The following is an 18,709-nucleotide window of genomic DNA, read 5'->3' on the forward strand; positions in this document are numbered from 1 at the left end:
GGGAAATGCCGCCGCAGAGGGTCCCATACCAACTGTTACCCAGTGTGGCATAAAAGTTTGCCCTGGCTAAAAACATATGGCGCAGCATGTTGCAATATCATCAAGAGATCATATGTATTCATCTGACAACTACAATATGAACAAGAGCACTATCCAGGAGGACCGTAGCATGTACCATGTAGCTTGGTGATACATTGTTGTTTACCGCGTTGGTGATGAGATATAAGAGACACTGTAATGTTGGTACTGTAATGTTCCACTGTTAAATAAACCTTCAGACTGAGCTTCCTGGTTTGTATTTTTTCTTGTACCTGCTTCGTTGTAACACCCACACTAATGTGTCTTGGTACTGTTTTGTTACTGTGCTATTCTTAATGAGCACTTAAACTGGAACTCTAAAATGTAATTTGGTGTGTTAATAAAGTAAAGACGGAAAGTTTGCAATCAAAGATAAATAAAACATTTAGCTTCCATTTTTACAATGTGCACAAGATGGACAGCCAAACAAGTAACAATGTTCCCACTGCCTTGTTCACTAGCGAAAAATGTCATGTTATTGGTAATAGCGCATATTTTCAGTGTACATGTATATAGAGTTTTCTTAACCTCTTAAAAGCCACCTTCCTACGGGTGGGATATGGGTTGAATGATTGGTTCTGCATGATGGTATTAGGGTGAGGGTTATTCTATTTTTATTTTATTTTTATTTGGGGCTTAAATGGTTAGTATACAATAGGTATTACTCCATGTTTACCTAACTGTTTTGTGTTTTTCTGTTTTTCTTGCAAGTCATACAATAACATGCCTGCTCTCCCATATGGTAGGGACCAATAAACATTTAAGTCCTACTGGATGCAAAAGATTTAAATTATATTTTAAATATATACATACTATATTTATCACTTAATGGGTCAGTCACCTCACAACAGCAGTGTCCAAGCTGCCTCCCCTAGCTGCATCTCTTTGTGCTGGCCACAGGAGAGAATTTATTAGGAGCTATGTGATTATTCAGCACGTCAGGACATGTTGAATAATCACGCAGAAAGGGTTTTCAGCTGCAATAGTGCACCCCATACGGTAATGATCAGAGAACAGGATTGGTATTATTGCCCAACCTTATTACCAACCTGGACAGTATGACATGGTCTTCATGGCTTGAAGACTCAAGGTGGTGTCACACTTAATCTTGACATTGGTAACCACGCTGGTGTGGAAGCAACACACTCACCGCTGTCTACACTCACTAAAAAATAAATAAATTGATGCAGAACTGAATTTGTTCCATTTTGTTCAGAGTTTTCTGAGACATCATATGGCTTAGGCGCAGCACCAACGCATTTTTGCGCCGTGTCAAAGCCGCATGAACGTACAAATTATGTGAAGAGCATCTGGAACAGCCGACACGCAGGATGAAAGGGGGAGGGAGAACAAGTGTGCTGTAATTTATCGATTAAATGTTCATGTCCTGTCCTACATACTATTAAAAAACAACAAGTTGGCTTAAACTGATCACTGTAAGAACTGGTAAAATGGTGTACAGTAAATCTCACTAAATGGGAAATGAATTAGTTGACTAGAAAGTATGCTAGCCATTATATTGCAGATGAGAATAAGTCAGTGAATTAGTACAAGAAGTTGTTTAAATACTATGCCTTTAAGATAAATCTTAATTTTGCTAAACACTGTGAATCTATAACATGCAAGTGTTTTCGCGGCAGCCCATCTATCATTCGCACTTCTGTCATCGTCATTCATTTATTGGCCCTGGGCAGCTAAATAATAAATAACACAAACATAGTAGTAAGTAAAATATTCCTTGTGATATTTTGTGAACATACCAGAAGCACTTGATACAACTGACCAGGCCTTACTGTTGAATCAGTGCATGAGCATCAGCTGGTTCAGGTGTGCTATAGCAGAGAGAACTGGAAAATGGGCAAGAAGGGGTGCCTGGAACCCTAGGCTTTAGGCTTTTATTAGTAGTATTATTATTAAGTCATGTCCTTCTGTAAAATGATAACTGAACTGTTAGTCATAACTTTTTTTTGTGAATCTACTTTTGATTAAAAGAATACGGGCGGCTGTGGCGTAGTGGAGAGCAAGGTAGCGCTCCAATCAGAGGGTCGGTGGTTCGATACCCGGCTTCGGCAGTCGATGTGTCTTTGGGCAAGACACTTAACCCCAAGTTGCTCCTGAAGGCTTGCCATCGGTGTGGACTGGATGATGAATGTTAGTTAGAGTCTGATGGTGGCACCTTGCATGGTAGCCTGTCATCAGTGTGTGAATGATATGTAACATACTACTGACTGTAAGTCGCTTTGGATAAAAGCGTCTGCTAAATGACTGTAATGTAATGTAATGTAATGTAATACGGAAAAGTTCACAGCCTTCAAAATGATGTAAAATTGCAAAGTTAACTCAAAAACATTTCAATTTGCTTGGGTAATGACTGTTAGTACTGCTCTATAAGCCAATTATTCTTATTATTTTTATTTTATTGGTTTATTTGGTAGGGACGGTGCACATTAATAAAACATTTCTGTAAATGCACCAGAGTTAGCCAAGAGGCTATTTTTCATCTGTAGTCCCTATTCTATAGCTTTTTTTTGGTTTGCAGGAATAGGCTCTTGTCACCAGTGACGCTGAGCAGCATCAGAGGTTTTCAGAATGGATTGATATGAAAAACTACAATGTGTCTTATGAGGAGAAAAAATCAGATAGGATAAGTTTTGTCTTTGCCAATGAATATTTAAATTAGAAAAGCTTGTTATTGAAATGATTTATATGTGTTGGTTGTGCGTCCTTCATTATCCTATCCCATAGGAGGTCCAGGTTGTCATGTATAGCATGCTCTGACATTTACTGAATACCCTGCCATTGTGGAACGTTGGTTGCCACTGAAAAAACAAAAATCTATCTCAGAGAAAGCTGAGGGTAAAACTAAAAATAACAATTTAGTACAATGTAATACAAAGTAGGAAAGACGGTAGTTCAACAGCATTGCTTGTAGGAGTAAATGCTGTGTCCAATAACTAACTTAGCTTCTGCTGGTAAAACTCTCTTTCTGTTGTCTCCCTTCAGACTGTCAGCACCTCATAAATTACTCCCTGGATGCAAGGAGATGTTGATGTCTCTGTTTGGCCAACACCATGTGAAAAAGGGATCAGGAAATAGGAAGCGATGAAGGTAGTCATAAGAAAGGCCTCTATACAAGTTTTGTAGCTTGTATTTATTAGTGCTTGGTCAAGGGGAGAAGGCTGAATAACCACATATCCACAGTAAGCCCAGTATGTGAGAGGAAGATGGAGGAGAAGATAAAGTCACATTCAGGATATTGCATTGGCTAACTCCAGAGTGCCCTTGCATTCTCTTCCTCAGGCCTACTGTTTGTCAGTGCATTCAGAAGATAAAGAATAAACAGGTCCAGTTTACTATCTGCTAGAGAGTTTCCATTACTGAAGTTTTTCCCTAAAAACGTCTCTTTTTTTCTGCCATTCAATCTCAAAAAATTCTGGGCTAGGGTAAGGCAAATACAATGGGAGAGAATTTAAAAAGACATTACACAAGAAATATATGTATAAACTTCCAAGAACTGTGATCAATTAAAGTGAAAATGTCTGTAAGAATGTTAAATGGTTAGGGAATAGGGGAAACAAGGGATGTGTTGGTCACAAGACACTGTATAACTTTTGTTCTTTGCTCAAGAGAAGGAACAGTATTCTGGACTTGGGCTGTGTGGTCCTGCAAAGTCGAAGTTCTTCCATGGTGAGGTGTTTAATTGCCAAAAAAAAACACTGGTGTTTCATTCCTCCCACTGCTGGAAAATATGTTAAACCCTCCAAAGGCTCTTTGGTTCACTGGTTTCAATAACCCAGGAAACACAAATCCTATTTCAGAGCAGGCTGGTGCTGGTTTTCGAGGGTAAGAGCTTGGGGCTGACAAATATACCGCAGAGCGACTTACACTGTGTACTGGAAGATATTCTAACCTCCTCATAGTCTTCATGTTGACTTTGGACATGAATGGAAGTTGAGAAATAAATCAAGGAAATACATTGTTTAAATCTGAAATGGTATCTTAAGGGAAGAATGGCAAATCAGCATAAAGGACTTTTAAGCGGCGCAGCACAGATTATTATTTGGATCTATAAAATTAGCCTGACCTCACACACCTCTATGTATGTATAATATAACAAAGTACATACAAGTATTTAATTACACACACTAATATGCATACTTGTAAGTCTGTGATAGAAAGTTATAATACTGGCTCCCCACTTGGGTGTCATGGCTGGTGAGTTGGATTTGGGCATCTTTGAAGAGGCCTCAGCCGGTGCCGAGCCTGCCAAAGAACCAAAGATCTCAGCTTGGTTCTTGTCTCCTCTTTGTGCAGTAACCACTCCTGTTTATTCATCTGTGTTTTAAATCATACTTTTCCTCTTGATCTCACTTGAAGTGGCTTAAAAGTGTTGAGGTCTCTGCCCTTACGAAAGAGAGGCACAGCTCCGGCAGGAAGGGGCCTAATTCTGCTCTCCATATGTAGGACTGCATAATGGACCTTTGGTGGGGGGGGGGGGTTGCGACTGGCACCAAGTTATGAAATAAAGAAACCCAATACCAATATAATGAAACATAAGTATACTAAAAGGTAATTTGGGGAGGGGGGGGCGGTCACAAAACAAATAGCATTTTTTTTTTCTTTTCTTTTTGATCTCCCTCCACAAGATTTGGTTTTGTACAACTGTCCTTTAGGAGGGATTGGAATCCATTTTCTTTGCAACTTTAATCCACTGAAGACTACTCATGTCATTTCCACTTTTAATTTAACAAATGAGGACTCTTGACTGAGCTAATAGTGTTTCCTCAAGGGCATAATTCAATCTGCGACGTCAACCGTCAAAGTCCCTTCGCATATCTACGCCCGGGGCTAACACAAGGCGCCTCTGAGGGGGGATGGAAGTCCGGGGGCAGCTTCCATTTATTTACATTGCCCTCGCGTTAAACAAATATGATAGAGATCGCTTGAGCTGACTATCCAGTGATAAAGGCGCTGCACAGCTGCCGTTGGTGATGATTCTGGACAATATGGTTCATTTAAATCAGAAAAGGAGCCGTTATTAAGACTGCAACCAAGAAGGGAAAGAAAGAGAGAGAGAGAGGGCAGTCATATGGAGGACACATCCTTCAACGTCACATTTATTATTTTACAACAGCCCTTGGAAAAGAGGGAGCCTTGGGGCTGTGTCGAAATACAGCACTAATGACAACCACTGGGGAGACTCAGAGAGTACATTGGAGAGTGGCCATCACCGTGGAAACTAGGACTATTTTCTTTTACCTGTTCCTATTCCCTAAAATCTACATTAGCCATACAAGATATTTGAATTAATCAAATATTCTTTGGAGTCAGAATGTGCAGATAATATTAAATTAATTAGTATAGGTCCACATATTTGGTCAGAAGTTTAGATTCTCCATAAAACCAGTTGTTTAAAATACATGCTTAGAACAGGCAATGGAAATTCAAAAAGGCATTAGTCCATGGTATCCAGGAAAAGGAAATATAATGATGGCTGAACTCTGGGTAAGCAGATATTGGCAAATGGACTGTCATTGCTCGTGCACTATTAGAGAAACAATATAGGTCTAAAAACTGAAATTTTAGCAGAAGGCAGTTAATACGAGGGTCAAGATTCCGATGCTAATGATGTGTGCCTTTGAAAAGTATACACTGATTTCACTAAGGGCCTGGATTAAGCAGGAGGACAGAAAAGAAAAAAAAGCTTCAATTAAAAAGTATGAGTGACTGCCCACAACAAAAGACGAAACCCAAGACTTAGGGAAGGCACCACATGCTATTCATTTTCTAAAGTGAATGAAGTCAACAGGGATGAGGTAGCGAGCAGGGAGCCGGGAAGGGAAAAGTTCACTTCACTGAGCCACTCAATCATCTCTCCATAAGTTACTCTATCATAATGGGGCTTCTTTTAAAAGCTTGTAAGCATCTGATTTCACGAGACAGAGTTGAAAAGAGACTTGGCCTCAGCCCCCTGCAAGACAAAGATCCTTGAATAGGAAGACGATGTGCTTTCTAACATTTCAATCAATCGGTGAAAGTAGCAATTTCCTGATTATTAGCCTTAAAATATTGTTAAATCATTCTCCTGGCCGGAAGAGGAGGGGGATCTGGATCTTGGTCTCTCCGAGGGGGGAGACCAAGATCCCCCCGCTGGGGTCTGAGCTAAAGGAGTTCCTGGTGAACCTGCAGGATTATGTCTGATTCTTCTGGAATACGACCCGGTGGACCCGATGACAAGCATTAAGTATAACTACTGCATATAGAATGAGACAATCTCCTCTCTGGTGGTCTTGTTTTACTTATATAGGCACAGAACGGTATCATTATAAAATTGAGAATGTTTACATAACCGTTAAAGTTCCTTGTGTTAATAACTTTTACGGTGCAATTTTTGAGTTAAGATGACTCCATTCTTAATCCTGCATCCCGAGCTCTGATTGGACTTGGCTGTTTTTCGGCGATCAGTAAGCAACATATTTTTTGTGAATTGTTGAAAAAAATTGGAGACCGAGCACTTATTACGAGTCCTGAAACCAGGCTAGCTTTTAAAGGTAAGGCTAAGTACAAATAAGCAAGTTATCTGTGGATATTTGGTCTATTAGAGGTTTCATTAGTCTTAATCTGTGTGTTTTCGCTGAACACAGTTGTCTGTGGGTGGAAACAAGGTGGATGAGATCAAACGAAAACTTTTTGGAAATTGCACATAGTGATTAAATCCATCGGTACTATAATATAAAAAAAAAAAGATTAGTGAAGTTTTAAATGGAATCATTTAGTTAAAATTAACTAAACAGAAACCTTTGTCTCCCTTTGCGAGACTTTTGTAGGAGAGGGTTACACATCGCTCACATTTCTACACCCACATAAGACACGGCTAACAATATTACCAGAATCCAACAGAGAAATGTTTCTTAGCTGGTTAAAACAAAATGTGAACAACGTGTTTTACACAAAGGCGTTATTCTTTGAAAAACATAATGGAGGGTCTAAACAGAGAGAAAAAAACAGTCAGACAACATAGATATCATTTTCTGGTGGGTGGCTTTGGTGGGTGGTTTCAAAGAAACCACATGGCAACCAGACAAGAAGTGCTATGGCATTTCCCTAAACCCTACAATGTTACCCCTGGACTACCACCTATAATAAAAACCTAAAGCATTCACTTTTTTTATGTTTGCAACATATAACACAACATGTTGAATCACCCTACTACAAAAGTTCAACATTAAAAAAAAAGAAATTGAAGCGTTATAAAAAAGGCATAAAAAGATGAAAAATAACAAACTCTTCTCTTTGGGATTTGTTTCCCCCCTTGAGGAGTGACTGCACAGACTCTGCAGAATGTGTTGAAATTATACCAGGAGAAGAATGAGAGGTGGAGGAGGCGTTGCGCTGTGGTGGAGTATACAGTTGCATGCTGCCCAGGGAGACAAGGAGGGGAAGAGCAAAAACTCACCATGGAGTTTTAATGGCAAAACATCCCGCCCCAAAGAGGTAGGGTCTTCATGGGAGGGGGTAGGGTGGAGGGGGTGACGGGGTTGGGGTGCAGAGATAGATGGAAAAACCATTATTAAACTAGCACACTTGAGCAAACACACTTTTCACATTACATACTTTTTGACGTGTCTGTTTAAGTGCACAAAACACATGAAGCAGGAAACAGAATGTCCGTGTGCTAAGATGGATTTGAAAACCTGCGGGATGGCTTGGTGATTCATCTGCTCTAGCTGCTCTGTAAAGTGTGATACCATATATTTGGCAGATGCAGCATGTCCACAGACTTTATTCCTTTTTTTTTTCTTTGGACATCTGTCAGTTTTTTCTTTTTTTTTTAACTTTAAAGGGATTTGGTACATGTGCAGACACATGTAGGTCTGAATTCGTGTAAATACGATACAGGAAAACGATGGGAAACAGGTCTGATTGTTGAGAGTTCATCCAATTTCTATAAGAACTGGGGACATCATTTAAAACTAACAGCACTCAGGCATTGTTAGGACAAGAAGCTGCGTGTTTGCATGCAACGTCTTTTTTTAGTAAGTGTGTGTATTTATGGCCACGCATTGTCTTTTGAGAGCGTGTGTGGGCCAATGTGTGTTCACTGTGATTATGTTAACAAGTACACAGTGTGTGTGTGTGTGTGTGTGTGTGTGTGTGTGTGTGTGTGTGTGTGTGTGTGTGTGTGTGTGTGTGTGTGTGTGTGTGTGTGTCTTTTTCAGGGTATAATTCTGTCTATCTGTCAGTCTGTGCGTGTTTCTAATGTTTACAAGACATTAGGAGTGGGAGTGTGTTCCTGTGTTTATTCTGCATGTCCAGAGATAGTGACAGAGCTCCGTAAACAGTTTACAGTAAATAAGCCTTTTCCCTACAGCAATAAAGGTCCGATGAGACTGAACTCTGTCCCCGCCAGCCAACCTCCCCCAGTCATGAAAAACAGAATCTCTGGCCAACCAAAGCACTCTGCAGCACTTCTTTATTTTATCGCTTTGGCCGCATCCGCCCGGGCCCTCCTAACGATAGCACACAGTCTTCAATTAGTCTTGGTACATGGATGTCTAGAAAAATGTTCCTCTGGGAGACAGGGAACAATTTGCCCCGGAACGTCTTACTCCTGGAGCGCGAGTTGAGAAATGAACATGCTGTTTGGTGTAATGGAGGCCCCTGGTAAACTGCCACTTATCAAAGAGTTGCAGAGGGGGGTGGACGGTCTCCACCGTCTACCCTTCGCTGAGCCTATCAAACCCGCTGAGCCCCTACTCTGGGTCTCCAGCTGGGTAAATGGATGGACTCCAATGGGAGGGTGATGGACGAATGGGGCGAGCTCTCCATGGGGGTAGCAAAGGCCAAGTAGACTTTGGGGTTAACAAGATGCCACATTGAATTTTTCCATCCTACTTCTTTGGAAGTTATTGTTGGTGGAATTTATTGTTGGTGGCTAACAGAGTGATGGGAATTAATAGCAGTAGTTGAAGAAAAACTAAATACCCAGTCCAAAACAGTACTGGGAGTACTCTGGCTCATGGAGGCCTCCATTTAAAACCAATCTTAAAAAAAAATCACCAGTTATTTCACATCCCTCCTTTAAAGCATGGTACAGTAATTGAAATGTTACAATTTAAATCAACATACAGCAAATTAGCATTTTACAGTAGAATGACGGGATTGTGGACGTAGGAGACAACTTAAACGGAACGCTAAATGAAAAGTTTCATCAGTATTAGTAGAGGCCATAGTATCAACTACAGTAAAGAAAAAAATTCACCTTTCTGAACTCTATGAAAAACTTTTTTTTTTTTAACACTTCTACTCCAGGTTGTCAAGGCTGAAGTGTCAGGTGGAAATTGTTTTCCCATGTCACTCAGCTTGTGCAGACAACCCAACCTCAGGTCAGGTTTGGAAAGGTCCTGGCTACTTAGTGAGATTAGATCAAGCTGAGACCAAGCAGCAACCTCCGGTGCTTGACATATGAAGCCAACACGGAAGGGCCAAAAAACGCAGTTCTTCTAACTGCCACGTGAGGCTGGCTCCAAAAGTGAGTCAATCTCCAGTTACGGATGGAAAATTAAAAATAAGTCAAAACTGACTCACTCAGGACATGAACAGCAGGTCTCCTGAGTGAAAGTCCTGGGTTTTTTTGACCCACTTGTCAACGACAACCGCCCCATGTAGACTTCCGTGGAATTTGAGTAGAAAAGTATTTGTAATAGCATTAAAAAATCCAGGAGAAAAAAAACGTTTACCTCCAAAAGTTATTGACAATGCAATTTAGTAAATGGTAATTTTAGCGGACCAGGCTGGAATAATTGCAGCAAACCACATGTGTTATGAATTGCTTATAGTTTAAGCTGTAGTTTAAAATATAAATGTGAAATTGCACACAGCTTAGAATGAAACAAAAGAATAAGGTCATGGTGGAAAAATGGTCCCCCACGTTGAGTTTTTTTTTTTTACCACAAAGTAGAAAAGGCTACCCAGGGCCCAGTTATGCATCGCACTGCCTTATTCATCAGGTTTGATGGACAAGAATCCCACACAGGTCAGTGGCATGTTGGAAACATGAGTTAAACATGGGTCACTGGAGTAAAATGGCTGTGAGACTGGGAGTGGGTGTGTTACTGAGGAGAGGAAGAGAAAGAGGAAGGAGAGAAAGAGAGGGGGGGGGGGGTAAGCGTAATCAACCTGTGAGGGCAACGACCCCACTCCCGAGGAATAATCGTTCACACATTCATCTCTTAACCCGTTGGCCCTAATAGCAGCTCCGCCTGGGCCATTAAAACAGGAGGGAAGCGAGGTGATTTGTGCAAATGGTTTAGTCTTGCTGCCATGTGATGTTGGGCATTGCATTTTTAAAGCCCCTTTATATCTGCTGCCTCAGTGAGGCTCTGTAAGACAATGGCTCTAGCACCGGGCTGGCTCATACATACATACATACGTATTACAGTAATCTGAGTGCACATCTGCAGCGGGTCAAAGGGTCTCATCCATTCTCTTGCTGTTGTCTTTCTCGTTACCCCGTCTGCCCTCCATCTGCATTTGCTTGAAAATGTCATGAGCAGGATTTGCTCAAAGGATGTTGTTGTGTTTAGCGTGTGACAATCTTTCCATTTGGATTTTCATTTGTCTGTATTAAAGTCAGACTGTGTGTAGATGGGATGAGTGTGCAATAGTTTGTCTGCTTACAAATCCCAAATGTATCGCTCTCGGGCATTCTGACAAGTTAAATCCTCATACTACTCTGGTGACTGTAGGGACAAGTAGACTTTCCTTGGCGCTGACTGTTTGAATAATTCTCCCTTAATCTTTTTCACAGATTAAGTTCCGACGGTGACATTTCACAGAGAGAGAATCTTTCGATTTTTTGACCAAATGTCTTTTTTCCTTTGGGATTTAACTCATCGGGGGCCAACCTTCTACTGAACTTGGCTGACGGGCAACCAGAGGCAGAGTCGGAGCCGACACTCCTTGTTCAGGACACTCTCGGGAGAAGATTTGAGGACTAGCAGAAGCTTGACTGTGTTCCTCCACTCAGTGACCTGGCCTCGTTTGGAGGGGGAGTGGGGGTTATCAGGCAGATGCAGAGCCACATCCGACTCTACCTCCTTTTGTCAGGGGAAGAACACCAAAAGCTAAATTAAAAGAGGAGGGGGCTCTGCATGAACTTGTTGAGGTTTTCTTTAATGTTAGAAATGGTAGGCAACCGAAGATTAAACGGCAGCATTTTGCACATTAGTGGTCTGTAGGCATGCCAGGGTCTATGATGGTATCCTCTCAGTGTGTGTGTGTGTGTGTGTGTGTGTGTGTGTGTGTGTGTGTGTGTGTGTGTGTGTGTGTGTGTGTGTGTGTGTGTGTGTGTGTGTCATGGCACATTGCACACAAAGACAGCCTGGTAGAGAATGTAGGTTAAGCAGCTGGTGTGTTCTTCTGCCGTCCTGCCAACAGGGATCTGCCCATACAGGTGTAAATACAGCTGCCGGACGCTCCTCTCTCTCCCTCTCTCTCAATCAAACACACACGAACATACACACGTAAAAAGAGAGAGGGGGCTGCCTGCACAGACAGACAGATGGTGCCTGGGCACTCCTGTGCAAGTATAGCTTGAAAGCATATGATATCACCCCCCACTCTAGGGGCCAAACCTGTTGCTTCACTCAGTGTGTGTTTGTGTGTGTGTATGTGTGTTTTTGGTGTATTGGTGCAGCCGTGTGCAAGCAGGAGCAGACCGCACAGCTGCATGTCCTGATGCATCAATACTGACATTAATACTATATAATGGGTGAAAATGTGGCATATTTGACGAGTTCTTACACAAAGAAATGCGTTTGAAGGTTGAGGATAAAGTTGGCTATATTCTTTATTGCTCATACTGTCAACATATTCAATGAAAAGACCCAAACCAATAATGAATATAGCAAACAAGTATTGTGTTTGTTGATATGTCTTCTTCCTCTGCGCAACATAGCTCGACTGACCATTAGCTAAGCCCCTCCGCTCGAAATGCAGACTGTCAAATCATAGCGTCAGAAGCCAGCTCCGACCAGGGTCAGACATTTCACGCTGGGTTGCATAGACTCACTTCATGTTCAGGCTGGTTTAGTGGATTTAGAGCTATTCATGGTTAAACATTGTGTAACAGTGATACTCGTTATCCGGACACGATGAAAGGAGATATACATTTTTAAAACAAGTTTTTACGTAAAAACCAAAGCAGCTCACATAAGCAGTGTGTTATCACATCAAAAGATGTGAGATACTATTTATTCAGTGAGTGCAGTTAGGGAAAGTTTGGACTCCATGGTAATGGAGCTCTGACAACTTGACGGAGTAGAAGCGGGGGCGTGGCTTAGCCAAAGGTAAATTAGTGTCCAAAAATGATTAAAGACACATCAATGAGCCACAGTGTTGCACTCGTGACTTGCTCCTTCATCACCATAAACTGTAGATTAGTGTTTTACCCAGTACCACATACACCATCCTGCTGCCACACATACTGTATGTACAAAATGTGGATTAACCCTCTGTTCAAAATATTCCCCAACAAATGCACAATCTCCTGGCATTACAGTAACATTTGTTTAAACTGCAAAGAAAAAAAACTGCATTTTCAGAAAATAGAAACAGCAGTTTTGTTTTTGTGACCAGTTTTTAAAAGATGTTCAGTAGGAACCAGTGGTCAAGGGTTGAGTGTTACAGACAGGCTTTGATCTAGAAAATGTTGACAGATCAATATGTTGGTTTTGGTCTTTTCATTGAATTTGTTGGCTGTAAAAACAATAAGAATATATTCAGCAAAGAAAGTTGAGGACTATCTTATGCATTTTCACCATTACCTTAAACTGAACAAAAATCCATCTAAACAGATTTTGATTTGCTCTTCTCCATTGAAAGTTAATTTCTGTTTTTCCACCTAAAGTAAGTCATAAAAGCTTTTACATTTACTGTTCTAAGTAACTAAGAAAATACACCAACCAAAATGTTTCTGTAACAAAGCGTATTGGACTCTGTCAAGTAACGAAAGTCAGCGTCAAATGTCTGGTTAGCTTAATTTTATTTGATTAGAATGTTCCTGTTTAAAGAAAAAACATCTGCCAATTTCAGAAAACATTTTATATAAGGAAAAGGTTTTGTTTATATGTCTTAATATGACTGTATTGAAAAATATAAAATGATGGTTTAAGTTTAGGTATGAAGTTGTTTTTGTATCATATTATCACTAGTATCAAAAAGTACCCCGTAAACAAGTAAACAACAAAGTAAACAATACCCTGCCCCATATTTCCTAGAAATAATTAAATAGATAAATACTTAAATAGGCCCTGTGGGCCCACCACCCACAGAGATAGGCATTGGGGTCGGGTGCATTGTGAGCCGGGCGGCAGGCATGGGTGGGGACCTGGGCATGCCGACCCCTGTCATTGCAGACTAGCTCTAGGGACGTGGAATGTTACCTCTCTAGCAGGGAAGGAACCGGAGCTGGTGCGGGAGGTGAAAAGGTATCAACTACATATAGTTGGGCTCACCTCCACGCATAGCACTGGTTCTGGAACCAAACTCCTGGAGAGGTGCTGGACTCTTTCCTTTTCCGGAGTTGCCCAGGGTGAGAGGCGCCCGGGTGGATGTTGGGATACTCACAAGCCCCCGGCTGAGCACTGCTGAGTTGGAGTTTTCCTCTTTTTGCCTCTATGCAACTGCGAGTCACTGAGAAGTCTCTGACTGTTGTTTGTGCCTATGCACCGAACAGTTCAGAGTACCGGGCCTTCTTGTGGTGGTCACTGCACCAAGCGAGGGAGTTCTCGGAGTCTTGTTCACGAGTGAGGGTAAAATGGAGCGTAAGATGGACAGGCGGTGGACAGGTTCGGTGCAGCATCAGCAGTGCTGCGGGCATTGTACCGATATACCAGTCCATCTACAATTCCAACCCTCACCCATGGTCATGAGCTTTGGGTAGTGACCGAAAAAATAAGATCACTAATAATAGCAGCCGAAATGAGCTTCCTTCGTAGGGTGGCTGGGCTCAGCCTTAGAGATAGGGTGAGGAACTCAGACATCTGTAGGGAGCTCGGAGTAGAGCCGCCGCTCCTTAGCACCAGAAAGGGGCCAGCTGAGGTGGTTCGGGCATCTGATCAGGATGCCCTGTGGATGCCTCTCTTTAGAGGTTTTCCAGGCATGTCCAACTGGTCAGATGCCCCGGGGATTACATATCTCGTCTGGCCTGGGAACACCATGCTAAGCCTGCTGCCACCGCGACCCGGCCCCGGATAAACTGAAGATAATGAATAAAAAAAAATATATATATATATATTTAAAAAAAATATATATATATGCAATACTTATTACTGCTTACCAACAAAGATGGAAGCCGTATAATGAAACTACACAACAGTGGCTGCTTAATGCTGAAAAGTTTTTTCTGACGGGAAAAAAAAAGATGGAAAAAAAAGCCCATTTTTAATGAGCATAAAAAATGATAATTATAAATGAACACAAGCAACCTGAGGAGTCTCATTGAAGGTGAATTAGGACATATTTACATTTAAATAAAAAGCATCAAACAACATTGTATGACGTTAAACATTACGGCTGCTAAACCAAATGCAAACCACCAGTATCGGGAGATCATAATAAATACACCAAAGCACGACACCGCAGTAGACCATAAGCAAAAATACATCTCATAAACCAAATTAACTTTGCAAGTCTCCTTCATGATTTGGAAAAAAGCCTGATGTTGTCCACATTGACTTTATTTTCATCCTCAAAGCTCACTTATCAAATATCACGAGGAATCAATCCCTCGCCGTCTGTTGGAATCATTATGGCATTTACCATTCAAACAGGGCATGAAAATTACATTTAAATGAAAATATTAAAATCTCCCTATATTTGTGGGGCCACCTGTACAGTATGTAAATGCACTCAGCAGAGGCCTGTAGTTGCCAATGGTCTTAAAACTACATAATTTCAATGCATGGCGAAGATCCAGGGAATAAGAAAAAAAGAAAAAGACATGGGACAGCGGTGCATGAGAGTAGAGCTCTCTTACTTTTAATACTTTCAATTCTGGAAGCTAGCAGGGTTACACTGCATTCAATGTGACGTGAATATGATTTTAGGGTTTTATTTCTATCCTTGACATGCATGATGTGTTTTATCTGCTTTCCAAACAGCCCACAGACCAAGTCTGCATGTGTGTTCTGCTTCATTACCCTATGCAAAAAAGTGGTGGGCCTGAGACAAAAGAAGTCCATGAGCATCAGCTGGATGTGAGAGGAAAAGCTTTGGCCTCGACAGGGCTACTGTTGACACAATACAGTGTTTTTACAATGTGATTAATGGAAAAAGACAGCGAATCACAGACTGAAGATAAGGATGTAATACAGTGTGATTTCAACCTTCATCAAACTGTAAATATAGTAGAGTTTGTGAGGTTGCCCTTTTTACACTTTTACACTTTTTAAGGCTTTAAGTTGAAGACTTTGCAGTGCACAAAAAAAAAGAAAAGTCCATTGGTTTATAAGAAAGATAATGAATGATTGACAATATAACATGATTGTACTGTGTTGTCAATCATAAATAACACAATAAGCACTTGAAACGTATCCTTATCTCTGCTGACAGCTATATTATGGTGTTTTATATGTTTAAGGAGGGCCTAATGAATGCTCAATGTGGGGGTTAAAATGAAGAGTCTGAGAAGTGACAAAAGGAAGACTGCAGAGGAAACCAGTGCTGTGGAATGTCCCACCTCATGGATTCTGTGATTGGATCAATTTATATTGTATCAGCAAACAAATGTTCTGATATAGTTTTGCTGTTATTAATCGCTGCCTCCATTCGCTTTGATTTATTACGAGTTTTCTTTGTGTTTTGATTCTCCGCTCACCGTCGAGGCCTCAGAGAGAAACAAAGTTCTCTAAAAGAATTCACGGTGAGTAACAATACACAAATGAACACTTCGGGGCTGAAGTATTCGTTTGAACTTGACTTTAGATGGAGAAAAAAATGGGGAATGTGTGTGCGTGTGTGTGTGTGCTACCTACCCGGAGCGTTTGGTGATGGTGCCCAGGGTCATGGGCTGTTTGATCTGAGCCAGAGGCAGCACCACAGTGAGGCTGGGCAGCGGGGACAGTCGCGGGTTCCCCATGTTGTTATTGGTGTAGTTGTTGTATGAATCCTGGCTACTCAGCTTGGCTGGAGACACACAGAAATGTAGGATTATTAAAAGTCTTTTTGTTACTTGATATTCCCTGGGCAGCAAGTCAGAGAAATCTCTTTTTCATAGATTTGCAGAGGAACATAGCGGACAAATATGTCGATCAAGAGCCTTCCCAGGAAATATTGGCAGAACAAAGATAATTAGATCGTGAATGCTGGTAAAACACGTTATACATAATTCATTCTGCAGTGCTCAGCGGCTCCTTTTTCAGCTTTACGCATGTAAATTGTCAACATGGCTCAGTTTGAATTAAATAATTAATTTTATCAATCATTCACTTTAAATTGCCAACTAGGCATTCAACAGACAACCATGTAAACCTTGTTTACAAGACAGAAACACCTCTGTTTTCAAGAAAAGAAACCTTGTTTCAATACTGTGCATTCTCATACTCATATTTGTTTTCTCCCAACCCCTCTCTCTCTCTCTTTCACACACACACACACACACACACACACACACACACACACACACACACACACACACACACACACACACACACACACACACACACACACACACACACACACACACACACACACACACAGGTTCAAGGCCTCATGTGGAATGATTGGAAATAACCAGCTCAAGATGCCACATTACAAAGGCCCGAGGTCTGCTTCTAGTGCCTGGCAGTCTGTTAATCAAGGCCAATCAACAGGCTCTACACACGGCTTCAAAACAAACACACACACACACACACACACACACACACACACACACACACACACACACACACACACACACACACACACACACACACACACACAGACACAGAGATGATCCAACGCATCTCATCTCACATATCCCATGTAGCTCCCGCCAAACATAATCAGACCACGTCAAAGGGTTTCTTAAAGGCCTAATGAGCTTAAGCAGCCATGTCAGGAGACACTATTTAAGGTATTCAGTCTGCCTCCCTCATACTGGAGGTAACATATTTCAACACTTTGTTTGCAAAGCAGGCAGAGATCATCTTAGGCAGGAAATGCTGGACATGCAATTGTTTGCATGTTGTGTAAAAATATAAAAAATTTAATTTCTTTCTTTTTGCTACATTTTACCAACAGACAGCCAAGAGTTGGTGCTGAAATGTTTAATAATCAGTTTTATTTCACTGGAACTACTTTCTACTGAGGAAGTAGTGGAAGCAGTGTAATATGTTTTAATTTTTTTTATTAATTAAATCACGGAGATAATACAATGGGAAAAGAAACAGTCCCATATAAACAGTCACATAGAAACATTACACTATAGGGGAGGAGAATTGCGGATTAACAAACAAATATGTCCATGTAATCCTGCAACAATAGCTATAACAAAAAAAGTGTACCCTGCTGGGCAGCCCAAGGAAAATTCCAAGTTCAAGTGCTTTCAAAAGAAATAAAGAGCAAACCTGTGGGTGCACCACAATACGCTCTCTGAATGTTTGCCTTGTTCCATTTGTTGCCTTAATAGATGAGTGACAGCCGCGTAACATAAAGGAATGAAAAGGAGGGAGGGGGGACACGGAGACAAAGGAAACAAGGCGGACATCAAAGGTTACAATAAAAGTAGAGGAGGAGAGTGTCATTATTTGGAAGGAGCGATCAAGAGGAGGCTGAATGCGAGCGGAAAGGGACTGCTGAGTGTTTTGGTCCAGTCTTTTAGATCATTAACGTGGAGCTCCGAGTTTCATTAGTCCTGCCAAACCTCTGCTTTGTGGTCCTCTAAAGGGCTGTCTCTTAGACCTCCGCTGGCCAACAATGCCGTGTGACCTTCGGGGGAGACCATTACACAAACCTGTCCTTCATTTCCTTCTGCTCCTCTCTTGGTAAGACTAACAGAGGTCTGTACCAGGGCAGCTCCTGAAAGCCCTTCACATTTCAAAAGTGCTACACCCCCAGAGCCTGGGCGGCCACCTTTTGTGTTGAGGGGAAAGGACATACTATTCGGTGCAGGAAGTACCCGGAAAAGCCATAATGGTGCTTCAACCAAGAGGGGTGGGTGAGGTTTGGCGATGGGGGTGGGGATGTCAAAATCGACATTTCACTTTTGCTCCACTGCATTATTAGCGGTAGAGCACACACACACACACACCCTTAAAAATAAGCCTGTGGATTGTAGAACAGGTGTGGCTGGACAGAGACGAGGGGGGGGCAAACTGTCATAACCCCCAGTCAAGACAGAGATGACAAGTTGATGTGGAACGTGTTCGAGATCACGCACCGGCAGAAGATGATACATGAAAAGACAGCTTGGATGACTGGGAGACAGACAGCATGTTGGTGTAGGTGTGTATGTGGCTGGGAGTTTATCAACTTTCAAAAAGTCTACATACTAAAATATTTTTTTAAGCTTAGTGTTTTTTCTAGACCAGAACTGCAATTGACACGTATATATCAGACAGATATTTCATTACAAAGAGAAAATTTAAAT

At 41.5% G+C, this 18,709-nt stretch overlaps 1 protein-coding gene across 4 annotated transcripts in view; it reads right to left on the minus strand.

The window, feature by feature from the left end:
- Window positions 1-18,709, minus strand: part of bcas3 (BCAS3 microtubule associated cell migration factor) — a 330,904-nt gene that overhangs the window by 222,405 nt on the left and 89,790 nt on the right. For 3 of the 4 annotated variants that reach the window (XM_054596893.1, XM_054596894.1, XM_054596896.1), the window contains exons 16-17: window positions 16,116-16,266; window positions 7,535-7,579 (exon numbers count right to left, since the gene is read on the minus strand). In XM_054596893.1, coding sequence (XP_054452868.1) covers window positions 7,535-7,579; window positions 16,116-16,266 — 196 coding nt within the window. The remainder of the gene's footprint in view (window positions 1-7,534; window positions 7,580-16,115; window positions 16,267-18,709) is intronic. The other variant, XM_054596895.1, reaches the window with a different exon arrangement.

The sequence above is a fragment of the Anoplopoma fimbria genome, chromosome 1, assembly GCF_027596085.1.
Source record: "Anoplopoma fimbria isolate UVic2021 breed Golden Eagle Sablefish chromosome 1, Afim_UVic_2022, whole genome shotgun sequence".
In the NCBI taxonomy this organism is placed as follows: domain Eukaryota; kingdom Metazoa; phylum Chordata; class Actinopteri; order Perciformes; family Anoplopomatidae; genus Anoplopoma; species Anoplopoma fimbria.